The sequence below is a fragment of the Onychostruthus taczanowskii genome, unplaced genomic scaffold (assembly GCF_017590055.1).
Source record: "Onychostruthus taczanowskii isolate IOZ18803 unplaced genomic scaffold, ASM1759005v1 scaffold18, whole genome shotgun sequence".
NCBI classification, from domain to species: domain Eukaryota; kingdom Metazoa; phylum Chordata; class Aves; order Passeriformes; family Passeridae; genus Onychostruthus; species Onychostruthus taczanowskii.
In genome coordinates, this window is record NW_024499017.1 from 6,425,667 (window position 1) to 6,449,065 (window position 23,399).

Genomic DNA, 23,399 nt, shown 5'->3' on the forward strand with positions numbered 1-23,399 from the left:
ACCGGCGCGGGGGTCACAGCCATCCAATAGGGCGGCGGGGGTGGGGCGGCGCGGCGCTCGAGCGGGCGGCTGGGCCCGGCGGAGGTGAGCGAGGGGCGGCGGGGCCGGGAGGCGATCCCGGCACAGCTCCGTCCCCCGGGGCCGGGCGGGCGATCCGGGCCGGGGTCCCGGCACAGCTCCATCCCCCGGGGCCGGGCAGGTGGTTCCGGGCCGGGGTCCCGGCACGCTCCATCCCCCGGGGCCGGGGTCCCGGCGCAGCTCCATCCCCAGGCCCGGCCGAGTTCCCCAGCACGGCTCGTTTCCCCGAGCGCTCGGGCTGCCTGCGGCTGCCGGAGGGGGGGTTTCCTTCTCCCGTGCCCTTTTTGTGACGGGCTCGTCTTTAAAATCTGCGAGCTCTGTGAAAGGCGGCGGAGAATCCCCGCTTGTGGAGCGCGCGTTTCGTTTGTTTCTGTTGGTTTCGTGCTGAAGCGGGAGCGGCGGGAGCCGGGCCGGGTGCGCTCCGCAGGGGGAGGCTGCTGCCCCAGCCCCGAGGCCTCGGCGCTCCGGGGCTCCTCCCTGGGCCCAGGCGGCCGCTGCTGGAGAGCCCCCAGGTCCCGGCTGCGCGGCGGGAGGAGGGCCTCGCTGATAGTCCTTTGGGGCAGATTCCGAGATTTAACCGTGAAAATGCCGGTATTGGCGTTTTTATAAATCTCACGGTTAATGCAGGCGACGGAACGTGTTGCCCGGGGAGGTTGTGGATGTCCCAGCCCTGGAAGTGCTCCAGGCCAGGAGCTGGATAGGGCCTGGCGGGAGGTGTCCCTGCCCTTGGCAGGGGCGATTGGGACTGTGCCTTTATTAACCCCTTAACATCGTGATTCTATGTGGTGAAAATAAAGGGTTTATTGTACTTTTGGGTGGCAATTCTATCATGGACATGAACACCGTACTAGAGATGCAGTACTTGACTGTTGAATATGACCATATCTTGGCCATGCAGCTCTTCTGGTGGGAGATGGTAACATCTATTTTTGACCCAGCTTAGGTTGAATTGGCAATCAGGATAAGAATGATGAAATTCATAAGTTAGACTTCTTTAAAATATCTATGAAAATATTTGAGCCTTAGTACAATCTCTTTTATTAATTCTTGTATACATCTTTTAGCTACTTTTTATACACAACCAGTATTTGTTCTTTTTATACAGCCCTAGCTGGGTGAATTTTGCCAGCTTGGTAGAACTGGTGTTTGTGCTTTGGGCTTCTGAATAGTGCTAAAGGTCTGCAGTTCCCAAGGCTTTTCAATGATTGCTTAATTACTTTTTGGAGAATGTGAATGATTTCCAGCACCTTGCAGAATTTAATCCACACACCTTTTCCAATAAAGGACTTCTGAGTTTTTGGTGAATCTGTTCATTCAATTAATGAGATAATCTTGAACTTTTTTGTGTTGTAAACACAACAGCATGGCCATAGTGCTCTTAATTTGGTGGCTGACAGCAGCATGAGAATTAGTAATGCACAAACTGTTGTCTCTGTTTTTCTTCAAACCCTAAGGTAGTACTCCTGTTCTGGAGGTAACCTGAAATCCATATGGCAAAGATGTAGAAGGGCAATCATCCTTTAAGACTGCAAAATATATTTGCAGTCTTACTGCAGATTTCATGTTTATGCAATCTTGGGCTAAATATGGATCCACAATTGCTGATGGTGCAGATAATTTGGTACCAGTAGTGATTCAGTCACATGTTCTGCTGTCATGCCCTTTCTGGTTTTTACCTGGTGTTTGTAAATACCTCAAGGGCTGCTCAGTGCACTGTGGTAAGGGTCACAGTGATCTGTTACAATAAGGCAATTTTATCTGAAGAAACTTGGACACCAGTCAGGCGAGCAGTGCAGCAAAGGGCTGTGCCACAGAGCTTGTTTCTGGCTGTATCTGTGGGTGCTTGTGCAGTGCTGCTCACCTGGAGAGTCTCGATATTTCCAACTGTTCTTCAAGATCCACATGAATTTACTTGGCAAGTGAATGATGGCAGTGAGAAAACATTAACTTTACATACTCATCCAAGTGCTTATTTAAGTTGATTTTGCAACGTGCCTTTGGTGCTAGCTGCTGTTGAGCCAAGGACTTTGAGCCCAGGACTCTGGGAGGGTGCTCCCAGCTCACACATGAGTATTGACTTGTGGTTTAGCTCTGCTGCAAAGCACTAATTCTCTCTTGACTCTGAATTCTAAAAACATTTTTAGTCACTGAGTGCTGTACCTGGCTCTTGCTACCGTCAGGCTACAAGTAGGGTACACTTATAAGTAAATACTTGTTTTCTTCGACTCCTTGCAGAAATGGCTCAAGAAGAGATGGAAGTTGATCTCCACCCAGTGGCTGGTTACTCAGTGGAGACCCTCCAGACGTTTGCCCCGGAGCCCTCTGGTCCCACGGTGCTCTCCTCCCACATTCCTGTGCTGGGGGAAGGAGGAGGCAGCGCTGCAGCCCTTCCTGCTGACCATGCTGATGCCACACCCGACGCTGCTGCAGGGGAAGCAGCTGCAGAGCCTGACCTGCAGACGAGTCCTGCCAGGGCCCCCGGTGGGCTGCAGAGGCTGCAAGGGGCGCTGGAGCAGCAGCAGGCACTGCCCGTGCCGCAGCTCACGCAGCGCCCGCGGGCCAGGAGAGCTCGCAGGCAGCACACCCTCGGTGGCTCCCAGAGGACAAGCAGTGCCAGGTAAAGCAGAAATGAAATTGGGTCTGAGCTGCTCTCTGATCGAGTCCAGCATCAGTGCAGAAGGTCCTTGCTTCCTGGCTCACAGAGCCCAGCCCTGGTGTGTGGCTGGGGCCAAATCCAGGGTACCTCACTTACCTCTGAAGTTCAGTAATAGCGCAGCAACCTCTGATCTCTTGTCTTTGGTCTCTTCTGGTTCTTTGCTCTTGTTAAGTGAATCCCCCTGTTTTGTATGTTGGCAGGGATGATGTTTCCTTCTGAGTCCTACATTTTGAATTTTGCTTGCAGAGCTTGTGCTGCTGCTGTTCCCTCTGCACAGCCAGATTCCTGTCCATGATTCCTGCTGCAGTACTGATTTTCAGCAGTTCCAGCCAGCATTTAGCTCAGTGGAGCTTGTGCTCTGGTTTGCATTTCACCTTTGATTTGGGGTCTGCCTGATTACATTTGCTGGTGACAGTTGCTGCAGAAACTTTCACAGACATACAAACTGATATTTTTCTGTAGGGCTTTGTTGTTGTTGGTTTGGTTTGGTTTTGGTTTTTGGTTTTTTACTTTCAGACAAAAAAATCCTCTCTATTTAATACCATTTGGATGGGATTAAAGGGGGATAAGTGGGGATGCTCTCCAGCCAGAAAGAAATCCAAATTTCTAGTTTATTTGTTTTTCTCTCATCATTCTGGCTTTTGTACATGCCAAGGGTGAAATTATAATTAACTGAAGCATTGCTTTTAAATTCAGCAAGACCAAGAGCTCCTCTCCGCCCAGTTGATTAAACTCAACTGTATTGTTTGCCCTCGGATTGCCTGTGAAGGTCACTGTAGTTGTTAGGCCTGGAAGGCAACCCGAGAAACTCCTTTGAATCTGAAAGATAATTGAGATGATAGCTGAACTGATGGGGGAGAGGGGAGGATGTTTCTATCTAGGGACAAAGTTCCAGTTGAACAGAAGGGGGAAAGTAGAAAGACTAAGCACAAAGTAGTCAATGGAATGAGGCTCTGATCCAAGTGGTATGCATTTCACAGTACCAGTTCCTCCAGAAACCAGGACTGAGTTATGGTTGGAGAGACAGATTAGGAGTTTCCTTGGGATTATTAGTGAATGCTACTCTTTTTTTTTCTCCTCTCCAACCTCACCATCCCCTTCTCCCCCCAAAGAAGGCAATGTCATTGTTGTAATGAGAAGATTTTCTTTGAACTGAGCAAAATGAATTGTTGCTGATCCTGCTGATTGTTCACAACGTGGTCTATGTGATTGCCCCCCTTGCAGAGAAGGCCTGACTTGATAACAGTGACACCTTCCTGCTGCAGTCAAAGCCTGGGAATTTTCCTGCAGACATTCATGGGGAAACATGGTGAGTCTTCAGCTTACCTGAAATGACTGACTTTTGTTTCTTGCTTGTCTGGACTCAGGGCAGCATTGGACCATTACTTTCAGCTCAGTAGGACCCAAGAGCCATCTGCAGGACCAGTTCCACAGCCGGAGCTCCCCCGTACTGGGAGGGACACCCAGGCACAGCGCCCGGCCGAGACAATAGAAGTGAGTGACTCTGACAGCAGCACTGAGGAGGAGGAGGAGGAGGAAGCAGTGGAGACAGCAGCACCTGTGTTACCATCAGCCCAGGAGGCTCCTCCAGCAGCGAGCTCAGGAGGTTTGTGCTGTATTGGAGCTGTGTAGAGACTGATTTCAGACACTTTTCTTGCTGTTTGAAAACTGAGCAGGGAAATCCTTCCGAGCCTCAACAGACGGTGCTCAGAGATTTTGTGCCCACAGCTGACAGGAGCAGGCTGCTGCCACACGGCTTCCTGGCAAGCAGCTCCTAAGAGCAGCAGCAGCAGCAATGGGTGATTGCTACCATAATGTTAAATACAATCTTTTTTGTGTTTGCAGACTGCTACTTATTCTGAAAATTTCCAGGATTATTTGTAATTTAAATTTAGAGATTATTGCTTGCCATGCTTCCACTCTTCTGTATTATTAATGAGTGCTATTGAAGACATCAGGTCACAGCTTGGACATCAGCAAGTACTTTCAGAGAAGGATCTGATTCAGTATTTTTTAATTATTTGAGATTTCAGTGTGCTTCAGTTTATTTTTCATTCCTGTGTGGCACTTAGCTGAGGAGATGGTGGTGCTTTTTTTGTTTTTCTTTCCTCATTTCTTTCTGTCTCACAATTCTTTATCTAAACTCGTGTTCACGGGCTGACACACACTTCAGTGACATTTTTTGTGATTAGCATGCACAGTTTATGTAAGAGTGACAAATAGTTAACTTGCTAGTCAAGGTTATTGATGCCCAGAGAATACAAGAATATCTTTTTACTTCAGTCTCTAAGGAATGTCCTTATGATTGACTCTCTGCCCTCAGTTTTGATTTTGATTGGCCAGCCCACCTCATTACCTTTTTTAAAAGGGTACATCTGTGAGATGTCTTTTGAACAGATCCATTCTGCTTGCTCTGGGCTAGTTTTACACATGACAGGAGCTCAAGCTGTTAGGTGCTGTATATTATTGTGTGAACATATGCTCTCTGCTGGATTTTCTGGAATTCCCTTGTTGCTTATATAAGCCAGTGGCTCCTCTTACAGCACAGAATCACAGAGGCTGAAAACTTTATTGACATTAGCCAGGGTTAGGTGATACTTCCCCTGGATGGAGAATATCTGCCTTGATTACGAAATGTAATTAATAACTGTTGTTTTGTCAGGAGCTACAGGGGAGGCAGTGATTTCTGCTCCTTTTTTGCTGTGCTAGTGGTGGTGATCTCCACATAGCAATTCAGTGTGCCCATGCCTGAACAGATGGGCTGACAGAGGCCCACCACAAAAACAGAGGGAGAATACCAGCAGAATTGGTAGTTCAGACAATTACCAGCTGGAGAACTGCTGAAGTCAGAGTGAATGGACAGCCAGCATACGGGAAATGCTTTCTTGGCACATGAAATATGCATGCTTAGATCCCTTGGCAAAGCAGCTTCTGGTATTGGTGTCTGTCTTTCTCAGGGCATAATGATGCAGGAATATAATCTTACATCAGCCTAACTGTAGACCAGGTCTGTTTGTTTTGTGCAGGTTGCAAAATTCTGATAACTATTGCTGTCCTTAAAAGACCTCTCATTTTTCACTGATATTCTGTTGCTTTTCATAAAAAGAAAACATAAAATTATTCAGCACTACTGTTCATGTGTAGAAGGCCTTACACAGAATGTGTCCAGGGCACTGATCTGAAGCTTTGTAAGAACCTGTGCTGTGTCACTACTTAACCTGTGCCCTGATGATTTCAAAGCAGGAAATCTCCTTTTCGCCCCATTATCAATCAGGTTATTTAAGCATTGCTTTCTTCAGTTTCCAGTCAGGTACAAGCAGAGCCACCTCAAGCTTTGTCTCAAGCTTCTGCAGTACATGAAAGTCATGAGGATGCAGCTGAAGTCCAGCAAAAGCAAGTAAGGTGTACTAAATGCTTTTGGAGACAGATTATATGCGTTAAATGCTGCATTTTCTGTAACAGTTGTGTTGTTTTTTTTAATTTTTAATCCTAGACAACTCCACTAAAGAAACTGGAGCCATCAGTTCCTGTTGCAGCTCTGGATGAGGAGGAAGGAGATACGTGTGCAATCTGCTTTGAGCAGTGGACCAATGCTGGGGACCACCGTCTGTCTGCGCTGCGCTGCGGGCACCTCTTCGGCTACACCTGCATTGAGAGGTGGCTCCGGGGACAGGCAGGGAAGTGCCCTCAGGTAACGTGGCTGTTCATGTGCGCTGGAAAGCACCTGTGTGTGTGCCTAACTTGTGCCTCAGATGTAACACTGTAAGTGTTACTGCTGCTTGCTGCGTGAAGCTGCTGTCAGAAGTAACAAACGCCGCCATTAATTTGATGTTAGGCCAGTAACAACTAGCAGTACTTTAAAGGATGGGTTATGATTTGGATCTTCTCCCTGAAGCAGAGCATTTGTGAGTAGCAGATGAAAAGGTTTGAGAGTTCAAGTGCTAAATGTGGAAATGGTTTCAGAATGCCCCAGTCTGATCCTGGAGAGAACCACCTGGAATGGAAATGGCAGATGGATTCCTAGACACAATTAACTAAGCATAATGACTGTGTTATTGGACAGGAAATGTGTCTGAGAATTGTTTTGGAGCCACTGAACAGTTAGGGTTGGAGAGGATCCTAAAGATCATCTAATTCAGTTTTCAGTTGATTAATCTTCTGATTTGAGCTGTGTCTGCTTTTGCAGCCTTTAAGAGGACCAGGCTGTTTAGGAAGCTGGCAGAGAGCAAACTGGGAACCAGGTTACATCTTTTACTGTCCCTTTGCAAGTGGTAAATCAGCTTTTGAAGGCTTTCTTTCCATGGTTAATACTGATCTCCTTCGATAAGGTCTACACTTCTATGTGATGTGTTTCTATTCCTTACTTCTTTTTTCCATGAAGGAATGTTGACAAAAAATAGGTCAATGAGTACCTTGTAAATAGGATTCAGTTCTGGCACTTTCCAACTCGGTGGCTGGAGGCCCAGGGTTTCTTTGGCTTTGTCATTTTGAGAGTTTCTGTATGCTTGCTTTACTTTGCAGGATTCCCTCCTCTCAACAAAAAACTTTCTCTTGACATGTGCTGTGACTAAACCTAAAGAATCCCTGTTGCCATAGCAAAGGCCCAAAGTTGATTTTTCTTACCCCTGTCAGTTCTGTGTAAGCTTTTCTTCCCCACTTCAGGCCCAGACAGAATTCTGAGAGCTGCCTGGCATTTACTCTTTGGAATTTTGTGACTGCTTTCTTCTTGAACACTGACATCTCAAAGGTTGTTTGCTCCCTCTTTCTCTTCCAATGATACAAATACTAAAAAGTTCCTGGGAGAACTTGCTCTGGAGAGAACCTTGAAGCTAAATCATCTTCCCTTCATTTTCAGTCCTCCTGCTTTGCAACTGGGCGTTCTCTGGCTCAATGGCCCAGAGTTGCTGTGCATGGTCTGTATACTAAGTGGCTTGAGTGTGAGTTACTGTGAAATTGCAGCATTCCTGATCCTGCCAGTCACAGCTGCTGGCTGCCAGGAAAACTGTTTTGGCCATTTACTACAGTTTTTACAAAGGGAGGGAGGTTTTCTGCTCTGAGACTATTGCTTGTGATAACTTTGTGCTGCTAAGGAATAGACAAGTCTGCATTTGAAGCATACACAGTAATTTAATGTTTATCTGAGGTTACTTGATCTGAGTATTCACCTGCCTCTTTTCTCATCAACAAAGAATATTTGCAAAACAAACTTGGAAGAAATTATGCCATCTGCAAGTTCTAGCTTGCCTTTTTTTTTTTAAGGTGAATATAATGTACTAAATGATTGCAGCTAGATGCACAAAATTATTGAAATATCTGACTCCCTGTGTGTCACTGAAGTCAGTATCAGTGTTTCATGCAACACTGGAAAACTTTTATGGATTTGGGCCTGTACAATGCAATTAAAGGAATGTAGTACAGAAATAAGAGTTTGGAGTATATTCAGGGGTTCCTAAATCCTTGTCTGTTGATCAAGCACCAAGTCTTGGTGTTTTCAGACCTGAGGCTGGGCTGGTGTTTTATTCTAGATCTTCTTGTTTTCACTTCTTTGTCTGATTTGGGACAAAAAAGTCCCTGGAACTTACCTGACCTTGCTGCTGTGCTGGTGCATGAGCAGAATGCATTTAGTGGGAGGCAAGGAGATGGATTATTAAAGGTGCAGTGGATATGCAGCTTTAGTTGTAGCCCTGCTTAGAGCTCTGGTGTCTGTATGAGGGAGCATCTTGCAAACTTGTGTTTGTGGCATTGTGTTCCAGCAGAAAGCCCCTCCTTTCAGAGCTAAATAAAACCATACTAGGGACTGGTAGGGGTGCATAGTTTGGGTAGTTAAATGGCTGTAGATGAGCTGAGTTTGTGTTTGATTTCAGTGCAATAAGAAGGCCAAGCGTTCCGACATCGTGGTCCTGTATGCGCGCACGCTGAGAGCGCTGGACACCAGCGAGCAGGAGCGCATGAGAAGGTAGGAGCCTCCGCTGAAGGTGCCTGCACTGAAGGCTGCACTCTGCCTTCTACTCCCTGCTTTCATTTCCTGCATGGTCTGAAGCAATTTGTGCATTCCCTTGGGGTTTATAGGAGTATAGCTACCTTAAAGAACCAAGGCCTTGCTGTGTTGCATGTCTTAATTTTATTTTAGAATAGAATTCTTGAGTTTGCGTTTTGTGGCCCTGAAACAGCAAAAGCTGTCTTGTGCTATATCTCGAAATGTTATCATGGGAGAACATGCAAAGTTGATGCCAAAAAGCTGTATATTGCTAATTCATCATTAGATGGGAAAAGCAAGGCATGGTTAGGAATGCAAGGAGGGTGAATAGCTGACCTTTTCTGCCACCTTTTCTGTATGCATTGAACAGAGTAATACCTCATATGAATCACTTTCCATCTTGCTTTGTCAAACTCTTCATGTAGCTTTACTTGCAAAAGGTCAGCAAGCATTACTATGACTCCCACTTCCCTTTCCAACTTAAATGTAGACTTTGTATTGAAAAAGGGAAAAGCAGGTATGAAAATGGGGACTCATTTCTTTTCAGTAAGATGCTGTCACAGATACTATTCTGAAATGAAAAGGCTGCAGATATCTGAGTTCTTCTGAGTCTTGTGTTGAATAGAATTTAATTGGGGTTTTGTTCACATGTCTACAACTATGCCACTGTTCTTTCAAGGCAGTTTTTCAACAGAAACCTCTATTCTGGTAATTATGGATCAGAAATGATTGAGGAGTAACAGTCAGGAAGGGAAGATTCTCTCTTCTTTCCAGATTGCCACAGCTGATGGTGTTTGAAGTGTACCTTTAGAAGGGTGATGCTTCTTTCACTGGATTAACACAGAAAAATAAATGATTTTTTTTTTTTTGCCAAAAGCACATAAGACATTTGGGTGTGTAAATTTTGTTATCTGTCTTGAATGGGTAGTTGTCTGACTTCTGTTTGTGTCTCAGAACCTCAGTGCAGCCGTTCCCCACATGCCCTGCCCCTCCTCTGCCTCCTGTTTTTGTTGTAAGGCAGGGAGCAGTGACTGTCTGTGTGTCCATGGAGCTGCTGGCAGTGGCTGCCTTCTGGCACACAGCCATGAGTGGAGCAGAGATGTGTGTGTGCATGCATTAGTCTTGTTTGCACATAGTCTTAAATTAGGTATAAGATCATGGGGTTTGTTTGTCACATTCAAAAAACCCACCAGCCTTCAGCCTTTGGGTACTGACATAAAGAATGTGTTTGTGATTGTTCAATAGGCATTTCACCTGTTTCTTCTACAGGAAAAGAATTCATATTAAAAAGATATAAGGAAAAGACAGAATTCTGTGCTTTGGAGCCTGTAAGGAAATGACAGAATTCTGTGCTTTGGAGCATGCAAGGCTAGGTCTGTGCATTTGCAAAATGCTTAGGCAAGCTAGAGCTCCCTGCACATGAATGACAGAAATAACTGGAATATTGCAGCTTTTGACGTACAGAATGCAGTGGGCATCATAGACCAAGTGTACAGCTAATTTTAAGGAGTGTTGGTATTTTTCCCCCCACTTTAGTTTTTCCTTAATGTAAGCCTATATGAAAGAGAAATAAATTCAAGTAACCTAACTAAAGTGGTACTGCTAAATAATGTGTGTGCACTTTTGGGCTCAAGGTGAGGTAGTAAGTAGGTGTTCTTTATGGGCATCCACAGAGAGTTTATCTGTATAATTTTTTCTGCTACAGATATATTTTTCTAAACTACAAGATTAGCTACTGGTGGTAGAGACAAGCTTGAAGATCTTGCTGTTATATAATTATGATGTGCTATGTGCTGTGTTACTGACAAAGTTTATTACATGGACATGATGGTATAGGATTTGCTTAAGTGTTTCTGTAGGGGAAAGAAAATAGATTTCTCTTTCACTCTCCTCTACCAAATTAGTCCTTTTGGAGAGGATGAGGAGAAAGGCTGTTGGAACAATACTTGAAGTGAGTCATTCAGAACAACTGCATACCTGAATTTCTCAAGGTGAATGTGTTGGGTTAGTACAGTACCAGCTTTTCTGTGATGTGAATTTGCCTGAACAAGACATATGTGGGATGAAGTCAGAGGGCAGGAGCTGACAGAAAAGTATCCAAGATAATACCTAGTCCTAAGCATTGCTTTCCTCTCCTTCCTCCAGCTCTTTAGAAAAGGAGCAAATGCTGCGGAGACAGGCGGAGCTGGAATCTGCACAGAGCCGTCTCCAGCTCCAGGTGCTGACAGATGAATGCAGCAAACTCCGCAAGCAAGTTCAGGTGAGTCTCATGCTACAAATACACAGTGTTTCTTTCTCTCCAGCCTGCCTTTTCCATCTTCTCTTAGAGGTGAGAAGACAGGATTCCAGTTTTAGTAATCATCAATATGTAGTAAACTCAATTGGTGAATCGTCTCAAGCTGGTAAAGACATGCTGGGCTGGAATATTCATGTGTGCTACAAAAACTCTGACTTTTTCTTCTGCTTTTAAGACTTAATTGAAGTTGCAGCACAGCACTAGAGTTGTTTGGCTGCTGATGTTGCAGGTTCCCCCTCAGGTTTTGTAGAAAGGCATGATAATAAAGAACCAGACTTAGTCTCCTCCTCATCAAAATAAACTTTGGAAATCTCTGTAGTAAACCTGCAATACAACCTATTGTCACTAGTTGGTCAAGAATCTTTGAGAAGCAGTTTGTGAAGAGGCATGGTACTTGCAAAATCAAAAGAAAACAAAAAAACCTTAGGGGTTTGGGGTTTTTTAAAGGTTAGTCAACATTTCAGTTTAACACCTTCTGGTACCCTGGGACCTGGCCTGTCAAACAGGGGAGGCTGTACATGACCTGGGCAGCTGCTGAGAGGCACCTCTTAGAGCACAAATTACTGACTGTAAATGATGGGTTGTTGAATGACTGCTTCCTTCTGGTTTATGCAATACTGAGATATTTTGTAACCCATCCTAGCTGCTTTTTCAGGATTCCTATAAATTATGGACTCTGCCAGTGCTTCCAACTGTGAGTTACTTGGTGTATTCCACCACTACTAGGTTTTCCAAAAGTCTGTTTCATTGCCAGTTTGCTACCTTTTGTTGAATGAGGCAGATGATATCCTCTCACTGTCTAGCAGCCTGCTTGTTTTTAGGCTTTTCTTTATTCCTGTAATTTTTTTTAGCCTTGGATATTCATATCTGTACATTAAACAACATCCTCTTTGCTGAAGTCTTCCTGTGTGACATAAGATAAGGCTTGATAAATTCTCCTAATTCCTGCATGAAGCCATTTGCTCATCATCACTAATAAGAAAATTGGTCGACTTCAAACTTTGGCTTAAGAAAAATGCAAATAAGATAAAATTGCAGGTCCATAATGTTTTCCTGCAATTCATTTGGTCTTAAATGATGGAGTATCCAGTCTAACTGAATTGAAGTCACATGTTATAAGGATTAAGTACGCTGTGTTCTTTAAGCTCTGTTTCAGTATTTATTACTGCATTTATCATTGTACTGTAGTGGTTAATGCAAATGCTGGAAGCAATTTTAAGCTGCTTGTTTATACTGTGAATAAACTGAAAGTAAAACAATATACTGGGGAGCAAAAAGTCAGCAGGAAGTCCACAAAAGTCTTTAACTTGTTTGATTGCATTTTGAGCAGATGCCTAATGAGTTCCTTGTTTTATGAGAAGTCATAGAGTAAAGTAACTACTTGCACAGAAGTATTTAGATTGGGAGGTTTCTAGCCCAGCCCTGGCTGGGTGATTGCAGTGTGGGGTTGGGCTGTTCAGGGTTTTTTGTTGCTAATGCTCTTGAGCTGTGCTCAGCAGCAGTCATGGCACTAGTTATGACCTTTTTTAAGGTTTGTGTGCATTTTTCTGTGTTCTTACCCATTAAGAGTCTTGTTCATTGTACTTTATTATTGAAGTATGTAATGCTATTGAGACTAGGAAATTGATGTTTTTTAAGTCTTTAGCTATATGAAAATACATGAGGAAATGAACTTGAGGAGAGCTCTGGAAGAAATCCCTCAGGAGTGGGGGCTGTGCTGAGCTGTGTCCTGCCCGCCACACAGAGGTTCAGGCTTGTGTTTTGAACCAATGCTGCTGACACCTTTTACCTAATATTTTTCGTTTGGGAGCAGAAAGAACTTGGGAATTAAATGTGAGCTACTGCAGTACTCCTCCTGAATCTGCCAGCATTTTCAGTAAAAGTAGCTAGTGATAAGCAAACCATCTCTGCCTTCTAGTAGTAATATCACTGATCAGCTGGAGTAGGAGATCTGATTTTTGCACATGGGAAGCAGTAGCTCTGTTTGGGTGTGGAGGAAGAAAAGGAGAACTGGCAGGGAAATTACAGGAGACTGCATGCTGCTGTGGAGAAAAAAGCAAATGTAATTGTGACCCTTGCAGAGATCAGTTTATGTTTCTTGATGTAATGGAAAAGGTTTTTTAAAATAGGATTTTCAGAGCATCCAAAAAACAATTGAATGGCAAAATATCAATAAAGATCTGTGTATTCAATAACTCTAGAAAAAAATAGGCTAATTATTTTATTGAATAAAAATTGTTCATCTTTGTGATCTCTCTGTTCACCTCCAGCTGATGTCTGGGGAAGTGGAAGCTGGTATTTCACTGCTGTTGTTTATAGTGAAACCAGTTAGAAATGCTCCATGTCCTTTGAACCCAAACCCCAAATGGAGGTGGAAGGTGGAATGTCTGCAGTGCTGCACCACAGCTTGAGGTTGTCCTGTCCTGTGTTTCTCTGTTAAAGGCAGGGCTGGGGCTGTGCACTGCCAGGTGCCAGGTGTGCCTTCTCTAAGAGCTCTGTGGGAAGCAGCCAGAGAGTGACAGTCATGGATACCTGCCTTTGTCTTGAAAGCTTCATAGCAGCTATTGGGGCTGTAACCTAATAACTCAAAACTGTTCTGAGTTTATTGTAGCTGGTGGTTTTCCTTTCCTATTCGTTGTGCTCCTTCTCCTGTATGCTCCTCAGGAAGACTTCAGCCCTATAACCCATTCTTTCCCCCCAGTGTGACTGTTCATTCATCACTGCAAAGGCGAGCTGAAATGTAGAGACAATCATGGCATGTGCAGAGAGAGGAGTCTGCTCTCAGGGCCATTAGTTGACACCAGGCATCAGGAAAACTCTGCAAAGAATCTTAAAGGAAAGTATAGGCTTTTACCTAATGAACAGAATGTTCTTTTGAGCACAATTAGTGGAATTTGTCTGCAGCAGAACATTTTTAATCACCTTGCTAATGTGCCTCCGGTAAGACTTCCTGGTTCTGCTGGGTTTGTCCATTGTGTTTAAATGTAAACATTGTACTAATAATCCTTGTGATTTTAATTGCCTGGTTTCCTTTTTAATAACTTGTGTGAAAGTTGAATGTTGAGTGCAGGTGACAAGGAGAGTTTTGTAAGGTCCCCAGAGCAACAGATAATTTTAATCTCTTCTGATCCCCAGTGGTTGTGGTCTCCCCCCTTCACCTTTTTAGAAATACTGAGTTTATTAAATTTTTGGTTAGAAGTTACTTCTAAGTTACCTGTGTTTTGACTGACTGCTTAGTCTAAGCCTGAAGCTACAGCTTTCATCATAAGCATCCTGACAACCCTCACACCCCTTCTTCCTTGCCCAGGTTGTTTTGTCTTTTCTTGCTCTAATGGGATGATCTGGAGTCTCCAGCTTCCTTTTCTTTTTTTCTTTTTTTTTTTTTTTCTTAATTTTTTATATTCCCTTGAGACATTTGCAATGTGCTTGGAGCCAAAGAGATCAGACCTCAGCAAAGTATCAGAACTGCTCTTCTCTTAAGCAGCTTCCAAAAGTTACAGGTCTTGGTAACTGTTAATGTAGAATTTGAACTTTGATCTTGCCTTTTTGAAAATTGCTGTCTTTGCTTCAATGCAGGTTCAGTTGTGGTGGCTGGTTCAGTACTGAGGCTGACTTGCAATTACTGATATATTCATAATATCATTCTCGTGACCCTTAATTGTTTAAAGATTACATAGTGTTTGAAGCAGACCCGGCATTGCTCAGACAACAGAAAGCAAGTGGCAATTTTCCTTCAGTATACCTTCCCTCTTAAATACCCCTGAGATTCTGTATTGTCTGGTTTTGACCTTGGATTACAAGATGGTCAGAATACTTTTTGGGAAGGGACACTTCTAGTTGACTCACAATATGCTGATGCCACTAGCTCCATTCCCACCTCACCCCTGATGATCTCAGCAGAAAAAGGAATTCAAGGAATACCTTGTTCTTCACAGAAGCTGTTCTTGGCCATCCATGCCTTTGCTGAATATCCTTGAGCATTCATCAGCTGAGGTGGAGGAAAAAAAGGGAGGAGGTGGTAGAAGACAGAGCTGGAGCTCTTGAGAGTTGTGTTGTTCCTGGAATTTGCTGCACAGGGTTTACAAGAACAGTGTCATCGTCATTAAATAGACTGACTTGTTTCCTGCAACGCCCTTTGTGTTGAATCTTGGGCTTTTATTTTTTTATGGGGTATTCTGGAAATTCTGGAAAATGGTTTTAATTGACTTTCTCTTGTGGTTTAGGGGCTCATAATACTTGGCAGTTCATTCTCTTCTAAACAGCATTGATCTGGTAATAGTTGTTACTGGCTTTTCTGTGTTGCCCAAGAGTCCTCTCTTTCACAGGGTGTAATACATACAATAACAGACTTTGAATACATTTTGCCAGTGTTTACACAGCAGTTGTATGCTTCTGTTGCTCACTGTCATAAGCCATGAACGTAGAAATATAGTACTTCAGGAATAGCATGGAAAGAGGACTATATTTCCCTCTTTTATCTGAGAACAAGTACAGCTGGAGCACCTGAAGCAGAGAGCACAGAAGATTACACTGCCAGTGATGCATTAAAGCTCTTTGGGCTTTTTCTTTGCAGGAGCTGAAGGCTCTGGTGGCCCAGTACAATGTGAGCACTTTGCAGCAGCCTGGCAGCTCCCGTGCCTGCCTGCCAGGCAGCCTCCCCTCCAGCCAGAGCCAGCGCAAGTACCACTTGGAAAAGGTTTTCTTGGTGTCTCAGACTGGGAACTGCAGAGTGATGGCATACTGTGACTCACTGAGTTGTCTGGTGGTATCACAGCCTTCTCCACAGTCTACTTTCATTCCTGGTAATTAAGCAAGTCAACATTTGGGAGTTCAGAAGTACAAGTTAATGTCATTTCTGCTTTGTCCCTGCTCCCTGCTTTTCTGCTTGGCCTTTGCATGTGCCTTGTAGACTGAGAATACTCGTAAGACTCCCTATACTTCATCTGGCCCCTGCACTGAAAACCTCTGCCTAGCAAAGGAGCTTGTTTTCCCTGGAACTTCTATGGCAGAGTCCTAGCAGAGGGTCTGCAGCCCTCCTGCTGGAATGTCACATCCACAGGAAGGTAAAAGGTGTGTCTGTAATCCTTGCAAAGGTGGACCTTCTGAAAGAACAAGGGGCCAGGCAGTGGGGCCTGCAGAGAAGCTTCCAGTGGTTAAGTGAGAACTGCTTCCCAAAGTGTAGGTGGATTGATGCAGCTGATTTGTCAGTACTATTAAAAAAAAAAAAACCAAAACCCAACCAAAAGCAAACTCCTTTTAACATGAACCCCTGAAGTGTGCTGTTCCCTAATGAGGAAATAGGAAGCCAAGAAGTCACAGGGAGCCCTGGTTTTGTTTCGCTGTTATGTCCAGGGGCCAGTGACCTGACATCTGGCCCAGTGCCAGTGGCTTTTTCAGTGCAATGCCTGTGGCATTAGGAGTCTGAGAGTGCTTATTTGCAAAACGCTTTCTGACTGATGAAAGTTACTTTATTTGGTTAATGGGTTTGAGGTTAATGTGCCTTATCTAGGCATAACAAAGTGGTTTTCTGCATTTAACTGGTCTCATTTTTCTGGCATTTTTAGCCAGGACTGAATCTCTGAATGGAGGCTTTGTGGTGACTCTTGTAGCACACAGGTTAAGTTCACCTGTAACCATTCTTTGCTGTGATGCTTGTTCTCTTAAATAGCCATGTAATCCTGTTCTTTGTGGTTTTATCTTTGCAAGAGTGTCTTTGAAGAAGCTGGCTAAAGAGCAGCAGGCCTTGTAACAAGAATTGTAGCACTGATACTGAATTTGCTCTTGCTGACTGGGATCCTTAAGGATTTAGCTTTGTTGCCGTTTGAATTAAAGAATGATTTGTGGCAGTTCTTACCCAGAACAGCAAATAATTTACATGTTCATCCCACCACAGGCTTCAATACAGACTTTGTAGTTCTGGCATAGAATAGCCAGTTCTATGCATATGCTGCTCCTCAGTAATCTGCTTTACCCTTCTTCTGTGGCAGGTTGTGGTGTAAAGATGATGAGCTTGGCCAACCTGAAGAGCAGTCAGTACATCCCCATCCACAGCAAACAGATTCGGGGCCTGGCTTTCGGCACTCGAGCCGATGGCTTGATGCTCTCTGCTGCCCTGGACAACACTCTCAAACTCACCAGGTGAGCCCTGCTGCCTGTCCCTGCAGAGTTTGGCTGTGTGCAAGAGGTTGGGTTGGATTTTGTTCTGTCTTGCAGCACTTGCTATTCTGCTCTCTGAAAGATGCTGCAAAGATGAGATCAGGTCTGCATGTTCTTCCTGCATGTGGGAACTGACAGAGGGGAGGACTTATTGATGCTTTTGCATCTTTAAGGTGGAGGTGTAAGGAGCTACCTCTCTCTGATTATTTTCCCATGGAAAACAAGTAATTCAGTATGGATTGGCCAACTGTGTTGAGAATAAATAACATAATATATAGACATGATATTTACTGTCCACTTGGTTTTGTTGCTATAGGGAAATGTGAGGCGTGAGAGCTTGTACAGCATAAAGCAGAAATAAGGGGTAGTTAGTACTACCCCTTGTTAGTAGTTAGTACTACCCCTTGTTAGTAGTTAGTACTACCCCTTATTAGTAGTTAGTATTACTTTATGCTGTAGTTGTACAGCATAAAGCAGAAATAAGGGCTCCTCCTTCTCTGCATGGATGTTGACTTCACCGATTTTAAACTTCTTGCAGATCAAGGAATTCATCTGGGATATGAAATGCATAAACAGCACTGTTGAGCATGTGCTAGAGGCTCTCTAGAGCTAGCAGAGACTTAAAGCAGCGGGTTGGAGACTAATTATGCAGACTGAGAGAAAAATGTGTCCAGTCCTGTTAGAATTTACAGCTTATGAGTGTGTTTTCTTGCTGTTCTGCTGCTCTTCAGTCTTAATCTTACAGTGCTTCAAAACTTTATTGGCTGATTGATTCTTATTGAGTTATATTAACATCTCTGTGCAGTCTGTCTGTCAGTATTGGGTTAGGCAGGATAAGTGTCTGGTTTTTGACTAATTAGTCTCAATTCTTTCCCACAAGTGAAGCAATGAGCAGAACTTAATCCTGCAACAGAAATGTACAGAATGTTTCTTTCCTGTAACCATGCTGAAACGTTTGCTAGACTAGTTAAAAGTAAACAAAACTATCTCTAATGCTCAAATCAAGTTGTCAGATTTCTAACTGATTAGGCTGATAATTTTCATGCTTTAATCTGAAGAGTTAGCAGACACTGCCACAAGGAACCAGACACTTCCATGTCTGCCTCTCACTGCCTGGTTGGCTGCATCAGAGCTTGTGATCCTCCTCTTTTGTGCTTGATCCCAGAATGTCTTGGAGTTAGGTGTTGGCTTCAGCAGCATCTTCCATACTTTTTTCAGTCCCCCTCTGAAGGAATAGTCCTTCTTTGGCAATCTTTCTTCTCTAGTTACTAATTTCATAGTCATCCTTCCCAGAACAATTATCCAGGATGCCTTTATGCCTCCTGCTCTGGCTTGCAGTTGTTTAAAATAGCACTGTGAATTTGTTTGATTTTGGGTTTTTTTTTCCTCCTGTTGTTTTGACCCAGTCACTGCTCTGGTATCAAACTCCCCATTTCCCCAGCTAGGTCTTTGTAGTTGTTCTCCTTACACTTACCTGGGAGCAATTACTTGTTTCTCTGGAGTCCTGAGCATAATCATCTTCCCCAGGGAGCAGCACATGTGTTACAAAGGATATCCAGAGTTGCTTTGATATGTGCAGTCTTCTGTGCTATTCTCAGTGTGCAAATGCATGTTGACAATGCTGCCCTTTGCAAATACATCCTGATCTGAAAGCAGCTTCATCTGCTATTCTGGGTTGTGCCCCTCTGTGGACTCTCTTCTTTAGAAACTTGATTTGTAGAAGGAATAATTAATACTATAAATGTACTTTCAACTGTCCTTAGCCACTCACTGTCTCACTCTTGCTTAAACTGGATTCTTTTGAGGCATATATACCGTTCCTCTTGTGTAAAAAGAGGGGAAATAATTAATGAGAGATGTAATCTGAAGAGAGGAGTCCTGTGATCTCAGCAATATGTGGTATTACGGGACTACACCAACATTTCTTCTCCTAATTGTTTCCAGAAAAGTAACTTAGCTTTCTCTTGCCAGTAAGGCAGCTGAGACCCTGCTGTGAGATTTCCTCTTCCAGTCTCCAAGGATCAAACTGGAAAAAGAAGCACTAGCCTGGAAGAATTATAAATCACTTGACGATATCCAAGGGATTATTCTGTTTGGGTTTTTAGATTCATGTCTAGAGTAAAGGAGGAGTCAATTGAGAATTCAGTCTAAAGAGAGATGCTTTTGTCTGAAGACTCAAAAAAGCTAGATTAGGTTACTTTAATTGTGCAGTTTTCTCATCAGTAGATACTTGTGCAACTGGCCATCACTTTGCTTTTCCTCTGCAGCTTGGCAACAAACACTGTGGTGCAGACATACAATGCTGGCCGTCCCGTGTGGAGCTGCTGCTGGTGTCTGGATGATACAAATTATGTCTATGCTGGATTGGTCAATGGCTCTATTATGATATATGATCTGAGAGACACAAACTCTCATGTCCAGGAACTGGTCCCTCAGAAGTCGAGGTATGGCAGAAGGATTTATCATTCAACTAATAAACATAATATACATTAAGTTAAATATAGCTTCTTCCATAAATCACACAACAGTTACAATAGTTAAAATTGAATTATGTAAATCTCTTGTTCAAAAATTCACATTTAGCACAAATGTGAGAAGTCTCTCATAAGGTTGTATGGTGTTTATACATAACTTATGCAGGTGCCAAGCACTTGTGCTCCTTTTAAGGCACACAAGGGTCAGAAATAGACCCACTAGTGCAGTATAAACAGAAGAGCTGAATTTGTTTTGGAGCTGGGTTTAGTATTTAATTTTGAAAGGACAAATTACAAAGATATGTGAAATTCTGATGCTTCTGTTTCTTATACTCTGGGAATCAAACACTGATTTGCACTCATATGTGCTGTCTGCTGCTTCTGTAAAACATAAGGCTCAGTAGTTAAGCTGGATTTAATTTTTACTGGACACATCCATTGGCACTCCTTGCTTGAAGAAGCATCTCACAGCCTGCTTAGGCCCTTTCTTTGCCATGCAGTTGGAGAACTGGAGCTCTGCAGCAGGACACCAGCAGCGCTGCAGCTGACAGCTCTGACTCCTGCCAATGACCCTTCCAGGTGCCCCATGGTGTCACTGTCCTACCTGCCCCGGATGGCCTCAGCCTCGCTGCCTTACGGTGGGATATTGGCTGGGACCTTGGAAGGAGCCTGCTTTTGGGAACAAAAAGCTGGCAACTCCTACCGGCCTCATCACCTGGCCCTGGAACCCGGAGGCTGCATCGATCTCCAAACAGAGATCAACACGCGGCACTGCCTGGCCACCTACAGGCCTGGTACGTACTGGGGTGTCTCTGCAGGCTCTGACCTCTGCTTCTCACTGCTCTGGGCTGAGCTCAGCAGCAGCTTTGGTGCTGTGGGCACAGCAGAAACAGCACCTGCTCTTACTAGAGCAATGAGCATCTGCACATCGAGAAAAACTGGGGGTGAGCAAGAGGAGGCAGTGGCAGGCTGGAGCTGCTTGTATTCCTACAGATAAAGCCTATCTGTGAGTACATTCTTCAAAAGTTATTTTTTTATTTCTACTACACAGGTAAAAATAACCCATGTATGCGTTGTGTGATGATGGAACTGACTTGCAGCCCACTGACAGAGGGCTCAGAAGATGTGGTGTGTTCTTCTAACCCAGTTCAGACTTTCAGTGCTGGTCCCACTTGCAAGTTGCTGACCAAAAATGCCATTTTTCAGAGCCCAGAGGATGATGGGAGTGTCTTTGTGTGTGCTGGTGATGAGGCATCCAATTCTGCTCTGGTATGTCTTGCTCCTTTCGGTGTGGTGTAGGAGTTTATTGCAGTTCTTAGGAGAAAAGCCTTCTCAGTCATAGCATCAGTGTGATTTGGTGGGAATTGTCATGCACATTACCCTGTGCTAGTTGGTCTGTTGTACTGCTGTGGCAGATGGAACTTCCTTATAGTGTGGGACTCCCAGTCTTAGGCAAGGCCTGTGGTCCCCATCCATCAAAGGGCATGTAGGCAGTGAGCCCCTCTTGTCCCTCAGGGGAATGGGTTGGACACAGTGGCACAACTGGGCCCTCTGAGTGGTGTAACAGACTCAGTGGGATAGTTAGTGTGGTAAGCACTGTGGGAGAAGGATGCAAGCTTTTTAGGAGTGATGGGAAGAGGACAAGGGTTGCCTTTTGAGTGAAAAAGCAGCCCAAATGCAGACAGATGGCATTGTCCAGACGATGGACAACAGGCTGTGTGAGAGCTCATGAGTGGGGTCAGAGAGGGTCAGGGTGGCATTGTGCTGCAAGTCTGTTAAAAACCAATCAAGCAAGATGTGGAAGTAGAGAAAGGCTCCTATGAGTAAATTGAGGAATTTTTTTTTCTGGAGAGAGGAAGGTCTGTTCTGGGTAGGATGGGAGAGTCCTGCAGTCCTTGACCTTGTCTGTCCCTCCCACAGCTATGGGATGCTGGAAGTGGTTCCTTGCTGCAGAAGCTGCCAGCTGACCTGCCTGTGCTGGATATCTGCCCCTTGGAAGTGAACCAAAACCACCTCTTGGCTACTCTGACAGAGAAGATGGTGAATATCTATAAATGGCAGTGAGCTGTCCTTACACTTGCCACAGACTGCCCAAATATGCTGCTGATAACCCTACACAAGAGTTCAGTCCTGCACTTGCTGCTTACAGGAGACAGGATCCATTACAGCACCTTTCTGTCAGTGGGGAGGAACTGGGATGTGCTGGTGTCCAGAGCAATTCCTTTCTTCTTCTCTATTCCTCTTTAGGCCTGCCCTTATTTCTTCTTTTGTCAGTTTTTTTTTAGTCAAACTCCACAAGCTGCCTCAGCACAGCAATAGTTCCTGGAGTGTCTCCAGTGTGTTATTGCACTTTTTTTTTCCGCTGTGGATGCAGCACAGGGACTTTCAAATCTCTGCTACAAATGAATAAAATAAGAGGAGCTTGAAGACCTGAGACTCTCACTGCACTTTCTTGTGGAAGCTTGCCGTGATTACTGGGTGATGAAAAGGCATCTTGTAGCATTGCTGGTACACAGTGTGAAAGCAAGTTCACTGCTGTGGGGAGCACACTCCCACTGTTCTGTTGAAGGTCTAGGGTCAGATGGGAGTTATTCCCTAACAAGGATGGATCCTGTTTTGGGGCCATGGAGAGAACAGGCTTGAAAAATCTACAGAGATCCTTTTTCCTTCCTGTTTTTTTTTTTTTTTCCATGAGCATATAATTTGCACTGTAATTCCTTAATTCTCTGCCTTCTTTCCCTTCTCTCTTTACTGCTTTACCTGCAAGCAAACTTGGACGGTTTGGTTGTGGAAAATGAAAACAGTACTGGAGAAGTACAGATAAAGAAGATCGAGATGATTCTTGTACTGTTGGCTGCTGCAGTCCACAGTGTTCTTTTTTAAAGACAGGAATGTAGTGAAACAGCCAGTACATTGGAAAAGAATGCTGGCTGCTTCTGCTGTTTGGGGATAGGAGAGTTGGAGTTTTTCTGTTTTGAGGAACCAGTGGAAGCTCAGGGATTTCATCAGCTTGTTTTTACTGACCTTCTGTCTTCCTTAAATGACAGTTTACAGCTCCACAACTGGTCACAGAGAGCTTCCAGTTGTGTTTGTGTAAGCGTGCTGCAGCTACTGGTTTGTCTAAATGTGAGCCTGTGGAGTGGGATCCCAGCCAGGGAAGTGTGGGCAGGTGCTGTCTTAGCACCTTACTGTAAATACTCATCTCCAGGTCAGATCAGGGAGGGGGACTTCAGTTCCATCTTACATGTAACAAAGTCATACTTGCAAGGATATTGGAAGCTGCAGGACAAGCTCCCTGTGCTGGAAGGTTATCCCTTGGCACACCTCTGCCTCTGGATGTGGTGAGCAGCAGCTGTGCCATTCAGATTGAGTGTGCCACCACTTCATCTGCCAGGATAATTGTATTTGCTGAAGGCTGGGGCTTGCACAATGTGATCCTGTTTGTCTTAAATAGGACTGAGGAGATCTCAACTTAACTTTATATTTTTCTGTACAGTATTTTGTTCCTATATTTTTATACTGTAAAAATAAAGTGTTTATTATTATCAAATATAAATGGTTCTGCTGTTCTTTGAAAGTAGATCTCAGTGACATTCACTGGATGTCTTATGAGCATTACCAAGGGTTGCTTTATGCAGGTGAGGTTTCTCTTGCTTTGTATTATTTCCAGGTCACACTGAGCTTCAGGCTGAAATAATGAAGGTATTTAGTGAATGAGTCCTCGCTGAACCATCCTGATCCAGCCAGGTGAGGGGAAAGAAA

At 44.2% G+C, this 23,399-nt stretch overlaps 1 protein-coding gene across 2 annotated transcripts; it reads left to right on the forward strand.

The window, feature by feature from the left end:
• The first annotated feature begins 52 nt into the window (after positions 1-52).
• On the forward strand, positions 53-23,163 carry RFWD3 (ring finger and WD repeat domain 3). 2 transcript variants are annotated; one of them, XM_041400943.1, is made up of 13 exons: positions 53-84; positions 2,314-2,695; positions 4,102-4,340; positions 6,034-6,131; positions 6,228-6,425; positions 8,599-8,690; positions 10,857-10,971; positions 15,581-15,809; positions 16,995-17,145; positions 19,431-19,607; positions 20,217-20,431; positions 20,689-20,906; positions 21,558-23,163. In XM_041400943.1, the coding sequence occupies exons 2-13, from the start codon at positions 2,316-2,318 to the stop codon at positions 21,699-21,701; spliced, it is 2,256 nt and encodes a 751-aa protein (XP_041256877.1). In that variant the 5' UTR covers positions 53-84; positions 2,314-2,315; the 3' UTR covers positions 21,702-23,163. The 2 variants fall into 2 exon arrangements, with proteins under 2 accessions (XP_041256877.1, XP_041256878.1); XM_041400944.1 differs by lacking the exon at positions 53-84 and having other exon boundaries at positions 2,332-2,695; positions 4,107-4,340.
• Positions 23,164-23,399: the final 236 nt, after the last annotated feature.

What these genes read in the sequence shown, in the direction of transcription:
- RFWD3 (XM_041400943.1), top strand. Translation starts at nt 2,316, where the DNA reads ATGGCTCAAGAAGAGATGGAAGTTGATCTCCACCCAGTGGCTGGTTAC. An exon ending in CTGAAGTCCAGCAAAAGCAA is followed by an intron (nt 6,132 to 6,227) that starts GTAAGGTGTACT and finishes TTTTAATCCTAG; the next exon opens with ACAACTCCACTAAAGAAACT. An exon ending in AGGCAGGGAAGTGCCCTCAG is followed by an intron (nt 6,426 to 8,598) that starts GTAACGTGGCTG and finishes GTTTGATTTCAG; the next exon opens with TGCAATAAGAAGGCCAAGCG.